Below are 21,437 nucleotides of genomic sequence, written 5' to 3'. Positions count from 1 at the left end.
TCTGCTCCCTCTTGCAGGCAACATATAATAAAGCCCAGTCCCAAAACTCAGCGAGTGAACCAGGCTGAGGCTTAAGATCCCAAGATGGGTGCAGATTCCTGGCCTGCTGCTAAACAGCACAAGAGTGTTGCCCCCTTGCTCAGAGCTTGTGGCAGAAGAGCAGCAGAGGCAGCAGGGGTTACTGCCCTATTAGTGCCGTGCTTGGAGGAGAAGCATGCTTGAGGAATATCGGTAAGAGAGCTGCAAACTCTAGGGGCGTGATATCATCTGCATGCGGAGGGATTTACGCACATAACACCCCTATGTAGGGAATGACATTAGCTTCCCGAAGGCTGCTGTAGCCCTTCTCCTCCTCTTGACTATAAATGTAATAACGCTCTTCCCAGAACTTCAAAATTGATTGTTCATGGTATTTCTGCTTCTTACGTCCCCTGCAGGGCTTGGTCTCCCCCAGATTTGGCAAGAAGGCAGCCAACACCAGGCCAGAGAAATAAGGCACACGAGGATGAGGGCTGGGTGAAGGACCACAGCAGGTCCAGCCTCCAGGTCAGCGAGCACTGAGGTGCTTCAGCTGAGCCCCCACGGCGTCTTCCCCCCAGATTCTTTTGCTTGAGACCCCTGAGGACCCCCCAGATAAATTCCCAGGGGGGTGCTTAGGGGCTGCTCTCATTTGCCAACTTCCCCATAAGCCCCTCAGCCCTGAAAACCTCTGTGATACGAGGGAGGTGGGACCCAGGACTCCCAGAAACAATGATACCTGGAAGCAGGCTGCCGATAGCAGCCTATTTCCAGGTATTGCTTTATCAAGGAGAGCCCAGCCTGCCTGGAAGCGCTCCCGGGAGCGCGGGGCATGCTGCACATACTGGGCACGGTCGCCTTGCACCGGCCGGCAGCGCTGCAGGACGCCTGGTCCCAGGACGGAGATCGGGCTGTGCCAGCCAGCCCTCCCCGGGCTCGGCCAGGGCAATGCCAACAATTTACTGGCCTGGCAGAGGGGTGCCAGGCGGACATTTGGCACCTCCTGCTGCGCACGGCGTCGGGGCTGGCGGCCTCAGTAAACCCCTTCTGGCCTTAGCTTCTAGGAATAGCTTCTTATAGCTACTGGGTTTTTTTTTTTGTGCAAACCAAAGGCAGGGCTAACCTGAGTATCAAGCCAGGAGAACTTCATCCTGTGCCTTTGGAAATGTCAGTCCCAGCAAATGAGACTACTCGACCAGTTGCTCTTGGTTTATGTTTGTTACCCAGAAATGGCAGCAAGTATTGCTAACATATACACGGCTCAGAAGTGCTCCTGTTCCTTCCAAATTCCCCCCAAAGATCTCAATCTTTACAGGCTGGGTTACAAAAGCAACATTTGTTCAGGTGAACGATGCTCACACGAACAAGGAGTCGTCATTTGCTGATGGACTGGAGGATTAACCCCTCAGGTTAAAGTACAGTTTAGAGCATATTTCTGTTCATTTCTTAACTATTCTCAATTCTTAGGATCTTTTTACAAGCCATAATAAATGAAATATCCCTGTGAAATAAGCACCTGCTATTAATATAGACTTACAAGACTGGGAGGCAATAGGAGAGCCCTACCTAAGCCCAAAACTAGACAATACTCCTGCTTAGGTTTCACCAGAGCCAAGGCCAGTGGAAGAAACGCCTCCTGCCTTGCGAGCTCTACTTCCATGATAGACGCCACAGCCCATGTTTCTGGACAAGGGTCTCCACCCTGTGAAACTCATGCAGAATCACCAGTTTATCTTCCAGTTTTCCTCATCTTGGTGTATTTTCTGTATTTAAAAAGCACACCCTCTTCCAACATCCAACAAAATACTGACTAGCACCATGCTGAGTAGAAATGCTTGCTCAAGAGATCATGGTATTTTGACCTGGAACCACGAGATAATCACTGTTTCAGAACAATTTCCCACCCATCCTACGGGGGCTTTGCCCAGATCGCGTTTCCTCAGTTCATCAGGGCATGGAACAGCATCAAAAGGCTGATGGATGCCAAGTTGTGTCACATCTAATGGCTCTTCCCTTTCCAAACGGCGTATCATGTCATCAAAGGCAACTAGGCTGGCATGACATAATTTGAGAATCCCACTTTATAGCTGGTAGAAACCGAATCCCAGCGAGTCTGTCAGTAATGATATATTCCAGGTAATACAGGATTGAAATCTCCTGGCCTCAAGTCTCAGTCTTAAACTTAAGCAATGTTCTGATTTGCCAGCTTTCACAATTTATGCGCTTCGCAGTATTTTAGTAGCTGGCGAGAGAGGGGAAGTCGGCGGGGGGGTTATGGCCACAGCGTCCTGCTCAACTTCATTCTTAAGTTCCTGGTTTTAAAAAAAATAAATAAATTTGGAGGTGCTGAAGGTCTCCAAACCAGAATACATATAAACATGGGTATATCACATTTATCTATCTAACTGTATATAAGCATTTTATCTCAAAGCTGGTGTTGTGATTTTAGGGCCAGCCGCACGCTTTCCAAACCTTTGCGTCTGGTAACACTGTGTGCAACAAGACACTTCAAGAGAATAAAGCAGGGTATCAAAAAGGTACCATTTTAGCGATAAAATAAAGAAATGGTCTACAAATTCAGGAGAATATTTGTTGAAGCTGTCTTTGGATCCAAATTTCCATAAACTTAAAATTAGACTTCTGGGTTAATTTACTAGACTATTGCATTTAATCAGTGAAGGTAATAGCTGATTTTTTAAAAACCTCTGTATAACTCAAGTTAAGGAAACATTGCACTGACCTAAACACAACCCCCCAAAAATAGCATACAAATGCATTTCTTTAAATCAGCACTTGTAAGACCAGTTTTGTTTTTAAGGAATTCAAGCAAATTCTTTTTACATCCCTGTATAACTCAGGCAGGATTTCCAGAGCATCCCATGCCTGGCAGCTCCCAGCAAGACTGGCGGCACAAGCAGTCCCACGCCAGGTTACTCGAGGCCCCGGTTCAACACCACACCTAAATACACGCCTGCATACAAGCCTGCATTTCAGTGTGGCCATAATTATCATAAGCAAATGGCTCCCAGTTGTAACAAATGGTTGTCTGTTGAGTTATCACCTTTAGCGAAGACAAGACAAACCTCAAGGGCTGTGGGAAAGAAGGCAGGCTAATAGGGAGAGAAACATTCATCACGTGTTTTGTATTAGCTACCACCTTCAACCCCGGTCCAGGAAAACTCTGAAGCATTTGTTCTCCCAGGCAAATCAAATCGAGTTTGGGATTTTTATTTGCTTCAAAAAAACAAGACGCTGCAAGCAGAAAAAGCACTGGGCTGATCAGCTCACTTTGAGTTTTAAAGCTGTGGCCTAAAACAGTAATTTGAAAGGATAATGATGTTTTTCCTCTGGCCCTGACTATAATGGGGGTTGAAATGTTCCAAATGCTTGTATTTTTGCAAAATAAGAGGGAGCACAAAGAGAAAGACATTTTATTTTTCAATCTTGACTCAGAAGTAAACTGAACTGTAACTATCTCCCAAGATTACCTGATGTTAACCGCTGCGGACCAAAACTCCAGTTCCTAAACATCTGGATTTCCATCTCCCCATCAGTACAACTGAAGTAACAGCACTTCCCTCCCTCGAGGGGAGAGAACAGCAGGGCTGAGATTCACCCAGATGGGATGGCACAGTCGAAACACTGAGGCTAGACCCTGCTGATGGAACAGACAATATATATAAAATACATATTTAAATATATATAACCTATACTATAGACATTATAGATAATGGGTTGTTAGAATACTGTTAAACTTACCCCTGGCACAGATGAGTTCTCAGAATTGGCCTGGGTGCTCGGTCCCTCCGTAAGCTGTGCTAATGCCACCCACCTCCCTGTTCCTGCCCCTCTCCTGTGCACTGGCACCAGGAGCACGAGCAGGGCACAGAAACAGCGCTCTATCCTTAGGCCTGCTCCTTCCCATTTCAATAACGTTTGCCCAATTCTGCTCCTCTCCAGGCCATGTACAGAGAAGGGAAAGTTATTTATGAGCCCTTCTTCTTCGCTTCTCTCTTCCCCATTCATTTTAGCTGAGTCAGGAGGACCACTCTGCACCGGCAGCGATGAAGCCAAGCCTGGGCGCTGCCTTACCATCTGGTAGCGTATTTTAAGATCCATTGCTTGCACAGGCTGCAGTGCTGCTCCTTTCGTTGTCTGCCTCATGAACCCGCCAGCAGAGCTCTGCACCCTACACAGCGTGCTCTCCCCTCCTGGGTTCCCGCTGGGGGTCACCGACCCACCCGAGGGAGCTGCCACAACTTTTCTGAGCAGCCACTTCCACCATCAAATAGATGACACTCACAAATCACTGCCTGGAAAGTCTGCATGGTATGTGGCTTAATTTTCTTTTCCATAATATGAAATCCAATCTGAAATGCACAGATTAGTTTACTAATCTGTGTAAATCCTATTAATAGCACTTACGCTGCTGCACTCCCATTCACATTCTAACAAATCTGTTTAGACTGGGTTGGTTTTCCCTCATCTCCTGCAAGATCTTCACACTTGATTGCAGTCATGGCTTCACAAAATAGCTGGCCATGAATGGAAACTTATGCTTTGCAGTCATCTCTCATATTTTAATTCATGTCCCATGGTCCAACATGTTCTGGATCAAAGCATTAGTGCTGTAAATCACCACGGTGCCATCGAAGCTAAAGGGATTATACAAAGGGTCGCACAGCTTCAGCGAGGAAGGGCAGAGCCTGTACCTGTCCTCTCCCCGGGCATCGCTGGCTTCTGCGCCTGCTTCCGCTGCAATGCGCCCCGCGCAGCTCCCATCGCACCGCAGCAGCTCCATCCTGCCCTGGCCACCCTGCTCCAACCCAAGCCCAAGCACAAGCAAAGGATCTGCCTGCGGGAAGGAGGCGATGGACAGTCTCTGGAGCCGTTGGACATGTTCACACCAGCCCCACGCACATCCCCCTCTCACCTCTGGGTTTAAGGTGGCACGCGTGGCACCAGGGCTTGCAGGTATTGGAAAGAGCCGCCTTGCTGGCAGCTGTGTGGGCTATGATCCCCCCAAGCTCAGTGTGGCCTCTCAAAGAGAAGGCACCCTCTGTTCTACTATAGAATAAACCATTCTCTATTTGAAATGACAATATTTACTTTTCCTATAGTGGACTCCAGCGGCTTCCTACATCGCAGTCACGGTGAGAAGGGTCAGCACTGGGAATGGGAGAGGAGGAGAGCGGGGCTCACATGCCTGGCTCCGACTTCCTAATCAAGCTGTGCATTAATTAACTAATCCCCCTCCACGCCGCTGTCTCCTTGCCCTTCATTTCACCACTGCCCCGGAGTCCTTGTAACCAAGCACCTTCCGTCATGGCTGCAGCCTCAGCTTGTCCCGAGATGTCTTCACGTGGCCAAGACCATGCTGTTCCCTCGGAGTGAGGAGTCCTCTGGCCCTTGGGCCGGGCGGGCATTTGCCAAAACCAACCCTTGGGAAGGGCTCTGTGCTGCGGTCGCTCTTGACCCCCCTTGCAGGCTTCCAGCACCTGCTAACGCATCCCACCCCGTGTGCCAGGCAGGAGAGGATGGATGCAGGAGGAAAAGACTCCCCGCCAGGTGAGCAGCTCCCCAGACTTACCAGCTGGAAAGCTTTAATGGAGAATGGGAGAAATGGGAACTCTACCCCCCAAAAAAATCCTCTCAGGCAAGGGAGGGAAAAAAAGCTACTCTAAATCACCAAAAGGGAAGGGTTTGAGTTAAAAATGCATTTACAAAAGTCCACAGTAGGACAAACCCAGTCCTGATCCCCCTGCCAAGGGACCCTGCTCCTTGCATGAGTCTGTTGGCTGCGCAATCCCAACCATCCAGCTCCCCCCTCATCCCAGGGCCCAGCACGGCTCTGAAGTGCTTTCTCTAAGCTCAATAAAAAGGCCAGGTCTGTGGTGCCCAGCCACTTCCAGCACAGCCCCAACTACATTTCCAATGGTTTTTCTACCAGAGGGTTAAAGGAATGAATAGCATAAAGGATTTGGGGCTCCTCTCTTTCCTTCCCCATAGCTGAACTGCATCCACTCCCCATCCAAAAGCATATGGATTTTCTCTCATTGCTGTAGAAACTTTTTGAGGTCAATACAGCTTCACTCTCTCCTAGTTTCTCCTAATATGGTTTTAAGTCTTTAATTACCTGAGTAATTCCTGCTGGTTTGCATGAATGTTAGCTCAGGAATTGTTTGTAATTCCTCAGTGCTGTGGAAGAAAGGTTTTAAAAGTGTTACCCACACTTAAGAAATTCTCCCCAAATTCTCTTTTACAATGGGTTCTTACTTGTTACCTGTGTTAAAGCTTGCCTATGAAACAACTGTTCGTTTTTAGACCTTTAATCTCTTTGTAAAGGTGCCTGTTGTGAGATATTAAAATGCCACAGAGAAAAAAAAAAAAAACACAAACATGAAAAAAAGAGGAATTTTTAAAGAGAGCCAACCAGCCAAATACAATATGTGGCCAGACAGAATCAGAAGCGCTGGCTGCAGTACAAACCCAAGAAGCATCAGACAAACCCCCACAGCCACAACGGTAACGGTTCACCAGCAAAAGGAATGTAGAAAACAAAATGGGGGGAAGACACCCCCCTTCCTCCTCCGCCTTCTCCCTGAAAAACTATCTGACATGGCTGATGCCTCCGGTGCATTCAAATGTGCCATTCTGCAAGGGCAAATAAGGACTCGCTGGCCGGGAGGTTCTGCCTTCGGTGTCGTGCCTGCCGGACCCTGTGCAGGCAGACCTCGTGAAAAGTGTGCTTAAATAGTAAGGGTTAGAGCAGGGGAACACCCCACCTCAGCCCCTTCCTACACGCACTGAGCTCCTTTGTAAAACCAGTGCGATTTCTGTCACCCTTGCTGCAGAGGATCACGCACCCATGGCTGGAGACCTTGCTCCAACGTCCAGCTCGTGCGTGCTCACAGCCAGCCGGCGCTCGTCTGTCCTGCGCCCGTTTAGTCCTTCCCCTTAAACAGCTCTTTCCTTTTGGACGTGTTTATAGGGGACAGTCGCATTCCTCTCTCGCCTCTGCCTTTACTGAGCTCTGCCAGAGATTGGCTTGCAAAGAGTTCCTTGTCCTGGCGTCAAAACCTGTATCACGTCCCGCTGTGAGCTGAGGTGCAGCATACCCTGGAAGAGCCCCGCTGGTTTTATGCAGCCTGCTCCCCGAGGAGCTCACAAGCCACCTTCTTCTCCCTGTTGCTCACAGCCCTTCAATGAACGTGCAGGAGAGCTCAGCTCACCTCCTCAGCCAGGAGGGTATGGCCGAAAGGTGAACTTATCTCACAGCTACTCTGCAAACCCTGCCTGAGGACAGACTTGGGAGCTCGGGCTGCTCGTGCTGGGGCGGTGTTGGGGCTTGCTGCCTGTCCCCAGGCTGGAGGCTGCTGCCTTGCTGTGGGCTCGGCAGAAGTAGCGGCGTGTCCCCTCCATGGTCATCGCAGAGTACGTCCTAGTGTACTAATATACTCCGCAGCAGCTGGTGATCGCAGCTTGTACATCAGGCTACAAATGCAGTTGCTAGACTTTGTCCTCATGCTTTTGCTATGAGGGACAAAGATCTTCTGGAAGGATAAGATGGACAAGCAAGAGAAGTCATCTCTTAAGCCTCATGAAGGCTAGTAGTGGGGGGCTAAAAGCCTAAATCACAAAGAGTTTTGCAGCCTGGCTCATTCTAGCATTTGGCTTCAGAAATTCAAGGTTCCATTTCTGCTGCGCAGTTTGGTGTTGACTCCTGCAGCTCACTGCAGCATCCCGGGCTTGCAGCCGGCGCTCGCCGGGGAGGTGCAGTGGTGCTTCGCGGTCCAGGGGCGCAGCTTCTGGGGGGTCGCAGGGAATATCAGCATCGCCTGGTGTAGGCGTGCTCTGGGGTACTGACAGAGGAATTACTCTACAGTTTGCTCCACACCAGCCCTGCAAAACCCTTTTTCGCCTCCCTGGAGTATAAGCTTTCTGTCATGGAACAGCCTCTCCTCTATCTCCAGTGCTGAGTTGCACAGCACCCCATCTCCAGGGGAGCCTCCATGTGTCACAGCGATAAAACTCGCTTTCAAATGAATTTTAACAGAAGTATTTAATATTAACTCCTGTGTAAAGAATTGCAAGTCCTGGCCCTTGGTAACAGCCTGTCCTCCATGCATAAACACAAGTAAGCTGTCAATGCGCTCCTCAAACGCAGCCTGCAGCTCCAGCGGTCCTGCTGAGGTTTGCATGCTTGGAAAGAAGTTCTAGGGGTGCCAGCGGTGGCCGTGACCATGTTGTCTTTAAAGCACAGGGATGCTTTGGAAAATGATCGTGTCCAAAAATAACAATAAAGAAACGCCAAATCTTTCATGCCATCCTCTTGCTCAGCCAAACAGCTTCTCTAGGCACCTGTCTATTGCATCTAGTAATAAAGATAAGTTTCTACTATCGTGACCTTACCTCAAGAAGTGTAACCCCAAGCAGGCTCACAGATGCGCTTTGGGAATAAGCGGAATCATCAAAAAGCTCCCAGAATTGAAGGGACTTCACTTGGTATAAAAAGAGCTGAAGAAAAGGGGAGAAAAATGCAGCTGGTAGATTAGACACTGTGATCTGATCCGCTCGAGGCACAAAGGACATTAAATTAAACGGAACTGAAACTCAAATTTAATGAAACCGAGAGACAGCAAACCTCTGTGTAATTAGCCTACATGATTCACTGCCACAAAGTATCACGGAGGCCAAGAGCTTTTCACTGAAAGTTTGGAAATACATACATACACACACACAAATATATACACCTACACACGCACGCATGTATACGTGTATATACCTATGGTCTCTCTGGGCTGGAAAGGACTCGACAACACCATTCAGTCTTTTCCCCAGCTCCAAGACAGGATCAAATACACGTCGGTGTTTTCTGACAGATGTTTGTCTAGACCTGTTTTTAACAGAGAATCTCCCACCTCCCCAGGCAATTTATTCCAACGCTTCCTTTTCTTCTTCAGCTTTATACACACACGCACACGTATATTTATCTCAGAAGGTGAGAGGAGCAGTCTCTGATGCCTTGCACATCAAAAGGCTTGTTAACTCATTTCTCATGGCAAGATCTTTATTGCGAATGATGTACGAGCCCGAAAGATCCCAACCTGACCTGAGATGACAGGCTGAGCTTGGGGGACCTGCAGATGGCGTAAGGGGGGCAAATGGGAAAGGAGGGGGAAATTCATTCCTTTCCTTATTAACCTGTCAGATTTGGTCTGCTGATAAAAGAGAGACCAACTTTTGTATACTCCATTTTTAGACTCAAACATTAAGTTCCTCTGGTTCCAGTAAAATAAATACACGTTCGGCTTCCTCAGCAGCCACCTCAGGAGGGATGCTGTCCTGTCAAACTTAAGTAAGGCAAAGGAGGGGATGAGGAATGAGGCTGCGCAGCTGGAATATGCAAATGGCAGGATGGAGAGCAGCGCTTTTCCAGCCCGCCCTGGATATCTATTACCTCCACTTTTGGACTGACAATGCACCAAATGTTTCATTGCCTGGGGCCTTACAAAGCCGCCCGGCTTTTTTAGCTGAAAGCACTAATGTAGAAAGGCAATTGGGAATTAATTATTTAATGTGGTTCTCATTGGTAGAAAGCTTCTGCCCCTCCTGCATCTCAGCTACCATTATACATATGTTGCTTTCTTCAGACTACAGTGATTAGACAGCAGCGGAAAATTATGGCTAAATCCCCTTCCCACTTGCAATGACCTCCATTTAAATCGACAGATTTGCACTCAATAACTAAGAGCACAGTTTAGCCCCGTGCTATGAAAATATCGTTTGTGACAAAAAACGTAGACAGGTCTCAGCATCTCCATTTCTGAGCAGAAGCCATCTCATACCTCCGCTCCCACCCCCTCTCTTTGACAGGCAGCGGAAGACTATTCCTATTTAAAAATTAAAATCCACGCAAGTAGCCCTATTAGTAGGAAATCGGAACGAGCTCCCTTTAATGCGGCTGTTTGGATGCCTCACTGGAGCAGGCAGAACAGTGTATCCTGAATCCCCACCGCATGCTGGTTCAGCTCCAGCTTCTCAGGGATTCCCAAGATAAGCATCTATTTCATTTAGAGCCTTTTTGGTGGTGACCTGCGTAGAAGCAAATGTCCTTTTGAAGATCTCTCTGCAACAGCTGCATGCCAGAAACTCCCATCCAAGTTACTTTAAGAGCTTAAGAATCAGGCCCCATGTATTTAAAAAATAAAGGTTGCAAAATAATATTCTGCAGCGGGGCTGAGAAGGGGCATGAACTTACACTGTCAGCCGTCACACGTGAGAAAACGGTAACTTCTTCCCCGCAGCCGGCACCTCCAAATCATTCTGGATAAAGCCCCGACAGGATCCTACCAAAATTCAACGTAGTGAATTACACCAGGAATTAATTTAACATAATGTGTTGTATATTTTCAAACACAAAATATATCGGGTTTGCTTTTTTCCAGCTCTTCAGATGAAAGAAATACAACTGTACAGATGTGCTTTTCTAAGATCCGATGGCATGAAACCTGAAATACCCCAGCAAGATTCAGGAGCGAGAAGTTTTAATCACCATGGAAGCACGACACTTTTGAAGGTCTATGAAATTATACACTCAGGTCGGAGAAGGGTAAACTTATCCGTCTGGGCAGATCTGCTGATAAAGAGAGACAACTCATTTTCTCCTGGAAAGCTGCGTTATATGTTGTTTGAAAAAATAATCAGTCATTAGAGACAGGTTTATGCTGGGAAGAGAAAGGAGAGGAAAAAAAAACAGTGCTGGGAGAGACTTTCTGTAAGGGAAAAGGAAAGGCGGCGTGAAAGTATTCCCTTCATTTAAGTGATTCCCTGCGAATTCAGGAGGCAGAAGAGCAGACGGCTGAGCATCTCCCAGGGCCAGGCGGAGCAAGGCTGGCGACGATGGCGGCATATGGAGACCCACCCAGGGTGCGGAGAGAGCGGGGGACCCCCAGACCTCGGCTTACGCAAGGTGACCTTTCCCCTCTCTAAAATTTCAAAGCTGGCGTTGCCGGCGCTGAACAGACTGTGTGCCATATGTAACATGACCTCAGCTCCGCTCTGCCAAGCCACTGATGGCATCACTAATGAGAGGTGAAAGGTCCCTTTCTTGCAGCTCGCTCACAAACCCACCGAGGCGGCGGGCGCGGGACGGGCCCCCCGACCCCTCATCCTCGCAGGCGGGCGCCCGCCGCCCCGCCGCAGGGCCCGGCCGCCCTCCCGAAATCACACGTGCCCCCATCCAAGGGGTTGACAGTGCCTCTTCCCTTGGCCCAGCCGCAACCGGCACAGTCCCCCGGCAATGAAAATATTTATTCAGTGCCCGAATGCAAAGCGCGTAGGCAAACAGAGCCCCGCATATAAGTGCTGTCCCCAGCCCCACCTTGCTCGGCCAGGTGGGGGATACGGATCTGGGCTTGAAGGTGGCGCAGAGGGAGGGGGGATGAGATACCCCAAAAAGGGCCGGGTTTGCACCCCCATCACACCACAGCCATGGGGATGAGTTGGCCAGGCCTCGGCGGGGACCCTGCAGGAGGGCAGGGGGTGGCCGCTGGGGCCACCTCGGTCCCCCCGAGGCAGCACTGACCCCGGGCCGGGCAGTGGGGCAGGAGCGGCGGGGGGGGGGGTGGGGGTGGAGCCTGGCAGCCCCCTTCCAAATTGGCTTTTTTTTTCTGAATTTTTAATTTTTAAATTTTTTTTGCAGCACTTTGCACAAAAAACATTGCAATGTCTTGCAGAAAAAATCAACTGCCATGCTCCCCCCGCTTTTTTTATTTTTTTTTTTAGCGAAAATAGGGGGCCTGGGGCGAGGGTTTTGCAGGTTTCCCAGTGCCCAGCGCCCCCCCGGCCCAGCCATCGCCTGAGCAAGGGGTGGGTGGGGAGCACCCGCTCGCACGCTGCTCCTGGGCACCAGGACACGCGTGGGGCAGGCCCGTGGGCGCGGGTGGGTGTCACTGACGTGGGTGGGTGGTGCACGCGTGGGTGGGAGTGTTGACATGGCTCGGTGTGCGTGCACACGCGTGTGCGTCTCCGTGTGAGTGGGTGTGTGCGCACGGCTGTGCAGAGACGTGCGTGCGTAGGCGAGGGACTGCACACGAGTGTGCGCACACGGGAGCGGGTGAGTGCGGGCGCGCGTGGGCGTGCGTGTGCACGCGTGGGTGGGTGCACACGGGTGGATGTCGGCGTGTCAGCACACGCGGGGGGGCACCCAGGTGTGTGTGCGCACCTCGCTGGTGGGAGCACACGGGCGCGTGCGTGCGAGGGGGCGGCTGGCTGCCCGCCCGGGTGGGTGCACACGGGTGGGTGCATGCGAGGGGGCGGCTGCCCGCCCGCCCGGGTGGGTGGGTGCACACGGGTGGGTGTCGCAGCCTGCGCAGGGCCCCTCCGCGCCTGCGCTTTGTCCCGCGTGGGGCTGGAGCCGCCACCGCGGGCACGGAGAGGGCGTCCTCGGCTTGTTTGGCTTTGGCGAGTGACTCACTTATGGCACACGTTCCACGGCTGAGGCATGGCGAGGACCCACACGCCCGCGCAGCACGCTTACCCCACCCGCGGCCGCGCTCCTGCCTCCCCACGCAGGGCCAAACCCCGCGGGAGAAGGGGCTGTCGTTAACCCTCGCTGCTTTTCTGCTGGGGATTAATTTTTACTTCGCATCCCGGCGCGGAGAAATCAAATTATTCGTTTCAAATACTTATTCCACCCCCGGGCGTGTTTTTCTCCCACGGAGGAGCCGCACCTCGCGGGGAAGCAGCGATCGATCCCACGGCAGCCCAGCGCCCGCTTTGCCGCAGCCTAATTCGAGCTGCGTTATTATCTTCTTTCTTTTTTTTTTTTTTTTAAAAAGGGGCAGAAATTGCAATTATCATTGTCTCGGGTTACGGCAAATGCCATTATGCTGAGAAACGGGGAGGAAAACAATGCCGCGAAAACGCGAATCGCCGCGCAAACAACGCGCTGCTGCTGCGCGGTCCCTGCGCGCCCGCGGGGGGCTCCCACCCGCGGCGTGGGGGGCGCGGATCCCCCCGGGGGCACTGCGGGGCTTGGGGAGGTGTGAGGGGATGGAGGGGGGGGTCCCCCCTTTGCGTGGGGGGACCGCGAGTGCTGGGGGGGGAGCTGCAGGCTCCGGAGGTGCGTGGGTCCCCGGGGGTCGCGCCACGCACACGGACACGAACGCGCGGGGGAGATGCAGCGCAGGCGGTGCCGCTGGAAGCAAGCCGGCAGGCTTCCGTGCAGAAAAGGAGTTAAACCCCGCCGTTGTCCTTTGATTTAGGAAACGGCTCATCCAATTCAGTTCCAGATTACTCAGGGGCAGGCTGCCTCGCTCGCTCCCTCTCTCCCCACACCAGCCCAAACATCTTGAAGTAATCAGCAGCTGAGAACGGAGACGTCCCCCTGGCATCTCAGGTTAAAGAAGGAGGTCCAGGAAAATGTGGTAGAGCCATTACAAGAAACCTGAGATGCATTCATCAGAGACTCCAATTGCCATCGCATTAGGATTGATTAGAGACCAGCAGTACCGTAATGACCCGGAAAGAGGGGCATACGGGGATTATTAATATCAGACTTCTTAAAAAAAAAAAAAAAAAAAAAAAAAAAGAGGAGAAAAAGAAGGAAGGAGGAGGGAAAATTTAAAAAACAAAAGCGCATCGCGGGGCTGCTGCTCGTATGCAGACTTACCTGAGGAGCACAGGCACCGGCCAGCCGCACAGACGAGAATTTATCTAACTTCTGGGGAAGAAAAAGCAAAGAAAGATGGAAAAAAAACCCAACCAAACACTTCTGGACCCCCTGAAATGGCCCATTCCCGTGAGCGGCTCGCAGCGGAGCCCCCGGGGCGGTGCGGGGGGCCGGGCCGGGCCGAGGGAAGGTGGTCCCCGGGCCGGCGACAGCAAGGGCAAGTTAAGGAGCCTCCAAAGAGGAGCAAGGAGCCTTCGGTGGCTCGTCTCCTTCTCAGTTCCCTGCGCCAAAACAAATCAGCCCCTCCTGGTCTCGGTTTAAATGTAGCTCACTGGATAATTAACTCCATCTTTCCAGCCCTGCTTTAACTGTTTATTTAGTGTCACCCCGTATTACCATCACTAGCACTTTCCTCTGAACAGGAGGAGCTGGAGGGTTTCACCTCCCAAAAGGAAATTCTTCGTAGCTTAAAAGAATCGGCATCCAGGAGGTACATTAGCGAGCAGGGAAGGGGGGAGGCCGGGGCGGGGGGGTCCCGCGGCAAAAGCAGAGGAAAATAAGGGTGTGGGGGGACAGGGACAGACAGACATATCGGCCCTCGGAGGGGAAAAAAATCCAACGCATGATCACCTCTAATCCTTTGAAAAATGTCCCGGTAAGTGCGCGAAGAAAGAGCCCTTTGTGCCCTGGGGATCGCCCCCGCCGGGGCCACGCCGGGAAGGCCTTATCCTTACCCATATCCTCATCCTTATCCATATCCATATCCATATCCCGTCCCGTCCCTCCTGCGGCAGCCCCGGCCCGGCCTGACCCCGCCGGGTGCGGGGGGACCCCCGCCGCCGGGCACCCCCGGGAGGGGGGGGGACCCGGGCAGGGACCCGGCCGCCGCCCCCCGGCCCTGTTTTTACAGGTGCCTGGGGGGCGAGTCCCCAACCAGCCATTAGAGGTGGCACCGCTTGCAGGCGCGCCGGGCCAAGGGCTCGGCAGAAGAGGGATGCATATGGAGAGGGGCTTGTCCTTCCTCATTAAAAAATAGAATAATAAAGGAAGGGGAAGAGAGGGAGAGAAAGAAAATACAAATCCTTTATTGTTTAGGAGCAAGCCGGGGAAGCTGGCTGTCTCCCCTGCGCCTCGCATTCGGCAGGGAAGGCAGCGCGGATCCGGTATCACGTTGCAGATCCTCACTCGAGATAACGAAATGCGATCTATTTTTCAGAACAGCAAGTGGATGGGAAAGGAGCCCTCTACAACACAAACCTCATTGACTTAATGGGTCGGTTTTGGATTTCGCCTTCGAAAGGTTCGGAAAGCGGCAGCGTTGTGTTACTGCCCCGCCGGCTCCCAGCCTCCAGCCCCGCTTATCATCACGCCCAGACGGGGCTCCGGGAAAAAAAAATGCCGCTGATTTTATTTTGTCGCGCTATTTGTTTCCCCCAGACCCTGACACTGAAAGAAAAAAAAAATTAAATTTATTTTCGGTGGGGGAAGAGCTTTATTTCTAAGGTTGGGGGTGGGGGGAGGTGGGAGTCGTGTTGGGGTTATTTTTTCCTGCTTTGTTTTGGTTTTCTGGCGAAATCGAGGAAAACCCGCAGAGCGTGGCGTGGGATCCCTCTTCACCCCCGCTCCGCGCTGGGCAACGCCGCATCGAATAAAGCAGCGAATAAAGGGATTTCCCGCAGGGAGGGAGCCGCCCGCTGCCCCCGCAAGCGCGGCCAGGCGCGGAGGCCCCCGCGGCCGCGCACCGGCCCCCGCGGAGCCGCCAGGCCCCGGCGGCGGGGGGAGCCCACGGGGGAATTGCCCCGGGTGGGAGCGGGGGGAGCCCGCCGGGCTGCTCCTTTTCTGCCGAAAAATAACAGAGAGAGAAGCAGCCGGCGGCAGCTCCGCGCCGTCGTGTTGTTATTTAGTTATTTAGTTATTTAGTTATTTAGTTATTTAGTTATTTAGTTATTTAGTTATTTAGTTATTTAGTTATTTAGTTATTTAGTTATTTGCATCTGCCTTATTTTGGTTTGATTTTTTGTTTTTGGAGGGGCTTGAAACTATTTTTTTCTGGGGGATTTTCAAGGCTAAATGGGATGGGGTGGCCTGGGAATTCATTTACCTCTTTCCGTGGTTTAAAATGAAAAGTTTCCAATTTTTAGGAAAACCAATCCCGGGCAATAATTAGCATTGATGCTGCCCGATTCCCGTCTGCAGTGTGTGACTCCCAGGTAGAGCCCGGCGAGTCTGTCCCCTCCTCGTGTGAGCTTTGGTGACACGGGAACGTGTCCCCGCTCGGGAACGGCGGGGAAGCCTCGGCTCAGCCCTCGCCCGTCCCTGCCCGCTCCGCCGCCGGCCGCGCCGGGCTCATTTGCTTCTCCCCAGCAAGAGCGGGGTTCGGTTCGGTCGGCCTTTTAAAGGGGGGAAAAAAAAGAAGGGGGAAAAAAAAAAGGAAAGGAAAAGAGGAGAAATGTGAGGGCAAGAGAAAACGGCTCTCGTTAAAATGGCAAGGAGCTTCCTCAGCCCCGCTTTGCATTTTTCTCCTCCTCATCCTGAAGGTCTCAGCCCACAAGTCCGTGCTTTTCCCGAACGGAGCACCTTATTAGAAAGGGGAAAAAAAAAAAACCTAAAAAATGAATAACAATAAAAAGGAGGGCTGGGAGCCCATCTCCCGGGCTGGGCAGGGCACTGCTCCTCCAGGACGCGGCCGCGGGCGGCTGCGAGCCCATGCCTTGTAATTCTGCGCACTTGCTCCAGACTTTAGGGTATTAGTTGATTTTAGAGCCGGGTTTAAGGCTCCGTTCCGGTCCCCACACAGCTGCCTTGTCAATAAGGATCTGTTCCAAGCAGACATTCCTTCTGGGAGGACATTGCAGCTCTTTAAGACTTCATCTGCAACATCATAAGTACTAAAATAAAATGGCAAGGGAAAATTACCAGACACATGGTCATGGGATATGGAAGCGCCCTGACTCCAGCCTACATAGTAAAGTCACTGCACAGACTGGGTGGCAGGGGCTTATTTTAAACAGCCCCGAGACGCGAAAGTACATGGGGAAAAACAACCACCCGGATTTAGGAAAATATCGCGACCGGCCTTTCCCGTACGGTACCGCGGGCGGAGGGAGCGGGCAGCGGGAGGGCCCCGGCCCCGGCCCCGGCTCCGAGCCCGGCCCCGCCGCGGCACCGCTTCGCTCTCGGCGCTTCCAGTCCCAGCGACGCGAACGTCCGTGGGGAGACCCACGGGTCTGAAAGAGCCCCGCGACGGCCATCGGCCCCCGCCGAGCGGACTCGTTCCTGACGCGAAAGCGGTCCGGAGCGTGCTTAAAACGCTGGGCTCGGCTTATCTCATCAAAGATAAATCCACTCATAAAGACACCCTCTTCCCACCGCCCCCCTGCCCTTATCTCACCGCATTGTCCTCATCTCCCAGCCCGTCCTTCCCTTCCCACTGACAATAGATTATCTTTGCTCGGGGAGCCTAATTGTTTTCTAATTTTTTTTTTCCTTTTTTTTTTAAATAATTGCTTTTGAGCGAGGTGTGCAAATGAGGAGGAGGTTAATTAAAGCCCCGCCGGTCGGCGCAGTTTTGCTGCGCGGCTTCCTCGGGGGCTCCGGGGGCTGCTCCCCCCCCCCCCGGGGACCCCCCCGGGGACCGAGCGGGGGACAGGGGAGCCGCGTGTTATTTGGCCACGCACTAAAGCATTATTTATTCATCCCCAGCATTAAGGTAATTAAATACGGGCTGGCTTGGCAGGGGACGGCGAGCGGGCGGCCGGGGTGGGGTGGGGGGGATAGGAGTTTTTTTGGGGGGGGAAAGAGAAGAGTGGAAGAAAGAAAGACAAAGTGGGCCGGGAGCGGCTCCCCAGGGATGCGGCCGGGGGGTGGCGGGGCCGGGGCCCGGTCCGCACCCGCGCAGAGGCGGCGGCGGGAAGCGCAGCCGCGGCGGCGGCGGCCGAGTCCGGGGCCGGGTCCGGGGCCGGGTCCCCGCCGCCAGGCCCCGCCCGCCCGTGCCGAGGCTCTGCCCGCCGGGCCGGGCTGGGCTGGGCTGGGCCGGGCTGGGCTGGGCCGGGCTGGGCCGGGCCGGGCCGGGGCCGAGCCGCGGGCGCCCAATCAGCGCGGCGCGGGGGCTCGGGCGCTTTAAGCGCGGCGGCGGCGGAGCGGGGACAAAGTCCCCCCGGCGCGGCGACCGGCATCCCCGCTCGCCCGCCCCCGCGCCTCCCCGCTCTGCGACCGGGGTCAGGACCGGAATCAGGACCGGGATCGGGACCGGGCCCGGCGGGCGGCTCCCCGCCGCCCCTCCGCCGCCGCGCTCCCGCGGGGTGCCCGCCGCCGCCTCCTCCTCCTCCTCCTCCTCCTCCTCTTCCTCCTCCTGCCGCCGCCGCCGCCGCCGCGCCCGGCCATGTCGATGCTGCCGTCGTTTGGCTTCACGCAGGAGCAGGTCGCCTGCGTCTGCGAGGTGTTGCAGCAAGGGGGGAACCTGGAGAGGTTGGGTCGGTTCCTCTGGTCGCTGCCGGCCTGCGACCACCTGCACAAGAACGAGAGCGTCCTGAAGGCCAAGGCGGTGGTGGCCTTCCACCGCGGCAACTTCCGCGAGCTCTACAAGATCCTGGAGAGCCACCAGTTCTCCCCCCACAACCACCCCAAGCTGCAGCAGCTCTGGCTGAAGGCTCACTACGTGGAAGCCGAAAAACTGCGGGGCAGACCCCTGGGCGCCGTCGGGAAATACCGCGTCCGCCGAAAATTCCCGTTGCCCCGCACCATCTGGGACGGCGAGGAAACCAGTTATTGCTTCAAGGAGAAATCCCGGGGCGTGCTGCGGGAATGGTACGCCCACAATCCCTACCCGTCCCCCCGGGAGAAGCGGGAACTGGCCGAAGCCACCGGTCTCACCACCACCCAGGTCAGCAACTGGTTCAAGAACCGGAGGCAGCGGGACCGAGCGGCGGAGGCGAAGGAAAGGTACTTGCCCCCCCCCAATCCTCCCCGTACCCCCTTTTCTCCCCGCTCCCCCGGCGGCGGATGGGATGGGAGCGGCGAAAATACCTCGCTCCCTCCAAATCCCTTTTTTATTTTTTTTTCCTCTAAACCGCGTTGCATTTTTACACCCCACCCCCCCCACCCCCCGTGGAAACCCAAGTGGATTTTCCACTCGAGACCCACCGAACCCCACTCCTCGCCTCCCGACCCCACCTGCCCGGGGGGAGCAACGAGCCCTTCACCGGCCTTTCCAGGCTTCGCCGCCGCCTTTGTTTGGTGCCTGCTGCCCCGAGTAAACCGGGAGCGACGCGGTCCCGGAGCCTCCGGGATGCCGGGGCGGGTATTGCCGGGGATCGGGCAGGGAAGCTCCCAAGCCCGGAGGAGAAAGATGCAACCCCGGGATGGAGAGGGGAGGAACCGGAGGGAGACCGCGACGGGGACACGGTGACCGGGCCGAGCCGCTGCCCCGCACCGAGGCCACCCCGGGCGGCGCCGCCGCCCGGGGTGGCCTCGGTGCGGGGCAGCGGCTCGGCCCGGCAAAGCAGCCGGCCACGAAGAGCATCTCCCCGCTTTTTCTCTCCTCCAGCAACCTCCCCACCGAGCCTCCTAGAGAAAACCCCGCACCCCGCTCGTCCCCGGGCCGCGCTTTCATTTTTAATTAAAAAGAGAAAATTCACCCTAAAAAACAATATCCCCCCCCCTCACCTAAATTACCGGGCTGTGCGGTGTACACCTATTTATAGGAGGGTAAAAAGAAATAGGGACGATCCGTTATGAAAATATTAGGTGCTTTTTTTGTTGTTGTTTTTCCCGGGGAGAGGCATCTGCTCCCACGGCGAAATAAAACGCGAAGGGTTTACCGGGGGCATTAGCACAGCGCCCATCCCCGGCGCCTCCCGCCCGCCGTAACATCCCCGCTGTGTGGGGTTTTTTCTTTTTTTTTTTTTGCTTTTCCGCAGGGAGAACACGGAAAACAACAACGCGGCCACCAACAAACCGAACCAACTCTCGCCTCTGGATGGGAGCAAACCCCTCATGTCCAGCTCCGAGGAAGAATTTTCTCCTCCCCAAAGCCCGGATCAGAACTCGGTCCTGCTCTTGCAGGGGAACCTCAGCCACGCCAGGAGCTCCGGCTACTCCCTGAGCGGTTTAGCTGCATCCCAGACCCCTCACAGCCTCCAAGGCCACCAGCTCCAGGACTCGCTGCTGGGACCCCTCACGTCCAGCCTGGTGGATCTGGGATCCTAAAGGCCCGCGGCCGGAGGATCGGGAGAGGAGTTTCTGCTCGGGGACAGAGGCTCTGGGTTGTACAGAGAGGACAGCACCCGGTTTTACAGCTCACCCGCTGATTCTTGACGGGACTCTCGGCTCTTTCACACAACCCCACGTTGGCTCCTGGTACAGTCCCCCCCCAAGCGTCTCCTACTATCATCATGATTTTTATTTTTATTGTTTTGTTTTTTTTTTTTTCCACGTAGCCAAACGCAAGAGAGCGGCAGAAACCCTCAGCCCTTCGAGTTCAAACGAGCTGGTCCCAGTGGGAATTACAAAAAGAAAAAAAAAAAAAAAGAAAAAAATGAAAAAAAACCCTAAAAAACCCCAAAAAACAACCCCAGCTGGATCCGATTCCATCGAAATAAATCCCAGCCCCGCGGCGGGGCAGGGGCGGCCGGGGCATCCCTGCTGCTGCCCGGCCGGGTCCCGCGGGGCCCGGGGAGCTGGGGCGGAGGCGGAGGAGCGACCCGCTGGACCCAGCCCGTAGCGGGTGGAGGGGGGGAAGTTACGTTTACATTTTTCATATTTAGCCTTACCGGAAAGATTTCGATGTAGTTTAAATTAAAAAAAAAAAAAAAAAAAAAGGGGGGGGGGAAGCTGCAGTATTCGAGTTTGAACAAGTGCCTATGTCTCGTTGCGGCTGTGCGAGGCGGTCAGCGAGCGAGCTCCCGTGGGCCCGCGCCCCCCGGCTCCCTTCTCCTCCGTGGCGAAATGCATCGATGTGGCTAAAAATTAGGGTAATAATAATAATAATAATTAATAATAATAATAAAAGCCGACGGCCGCCTCCTGCCGCAGGAGCGTTTCTCCGGCGGCCCCGCCAGCTCCACGCCGCTCCATGCCGTCTGTCCCCGCTCGCCGCCTGCCCCCGTCGGCTTGCAGAGAGCCCGCGGACGGCGCTGTCTGTCTCGAGTATTTGTTACCACAAATCGCATGTGCTTTCAGGTTTATTTTCTATTGTACCTAAACAGTCTAAATTAAACAACGCTGATGGCAGAAACACCCAGGCTGCGCTTTTCTTTGCAGGGGCGAGCCCGGGTCCCTCTGCCCGCCCTTACCCCCGCTCCGGGCTGCGCCGGGGGGCACGGCCGGTGCCTCTGCAGCCGAGGAAGGAAGGGGAGAGGGCACCCACTGGAGCGGCTGGCGTGGGGTCTCCCCGTGGGACCCGGGCGCCCGGCCGGGAGGGAGCGGCTGGACCCCGCCGCCCGCCCCGTCGGGGCCTCGCTGCGGCCCGGCCGCTGGTGCCGGTCCCCCCTGTTAGCGTTTTGCATCATTAACTACGTGTTTATTTAAGTCGCTGCCGTGTTTATTCTCGGGGTCTTGGGCCGTGGAGAAATGTCACCCTCTGCAGGAGGGTCTGGCCGGGCCGGAGCGCTCCGCGTCCCTCCCGCTCGCTCCCCAAACGGGCCCGGCACCCGGACGCGCTCCGCAGCCCCCCCGCGGGCCCCCCACCCGCGCCGGGACGGGGTGGCGGATCCCTCCCCCTCCTCGGCTCCGGCTGCGGGGGAGC

The 21,437-nt window shown here is 54.3% G+C and overlaps 1 protein-coding gene across 1 annotated transcript; it reads left to right on the top strand.

Moving 5' to 3' along the window:
- The first annotated feature begins 17,867 nt into the window (after nt 1-17,867).
- Nucleotides 17,868-20,921, top strand: SIX1 (SIX homeobox 1). The gene is made up of 2 exons (XM_082317048.1): nt 17,868-18,634; nt 19,612-20,921. The coding sequence occupies exons 1-2, from the start codon at nt 18,075-18,077 to the stop codon at nt 19,898-19,900; spliced, it is 849 nt and encodes a 282-aa protein (XP_082173174.1). The 5' UTR covers nt 17,868-18,074; the 3' UTR covers nt 19,901-20,921.
- The last annotated feature ends 516 nt before the right edge of the window (nt 20,922-21,437 follow it).

Source organism: Platalea leucorodia (assembly GCF_965183815.1).
Source record: "Platalea leucorodia genome assembly, chromosome: 7".
Taxonomy (NCBI): domain Eukaryota; kingdom Metazoa; phylum Chordata; class Aves; order Pelecaniformes; family Threskiornithidae; genus Platalea; species Platalea leucorodia.
Note: the sequence above shows the minus strand (reverse complement) of the source record. Positions and strands in the feature narration are given on the sequence as shown.

Bases quoted from the DNA above. Each gene is read 5' to 3' on its own strand.
- SIX1 (XM_082317048.1), top strand. From the start codon at position 18,075: ATGTCGATGCTGCCGTCGTTTGGCTTCACGCAGGAGCAGGTCGCCTGC. The intron at 18,635-19,611 runs GTACTTGCCCCC...GCTTTTCCGCAG, and splicing joins GCGGCGGAGGCGAAGGAAAG to GGAGAACACGGAAAACAACA.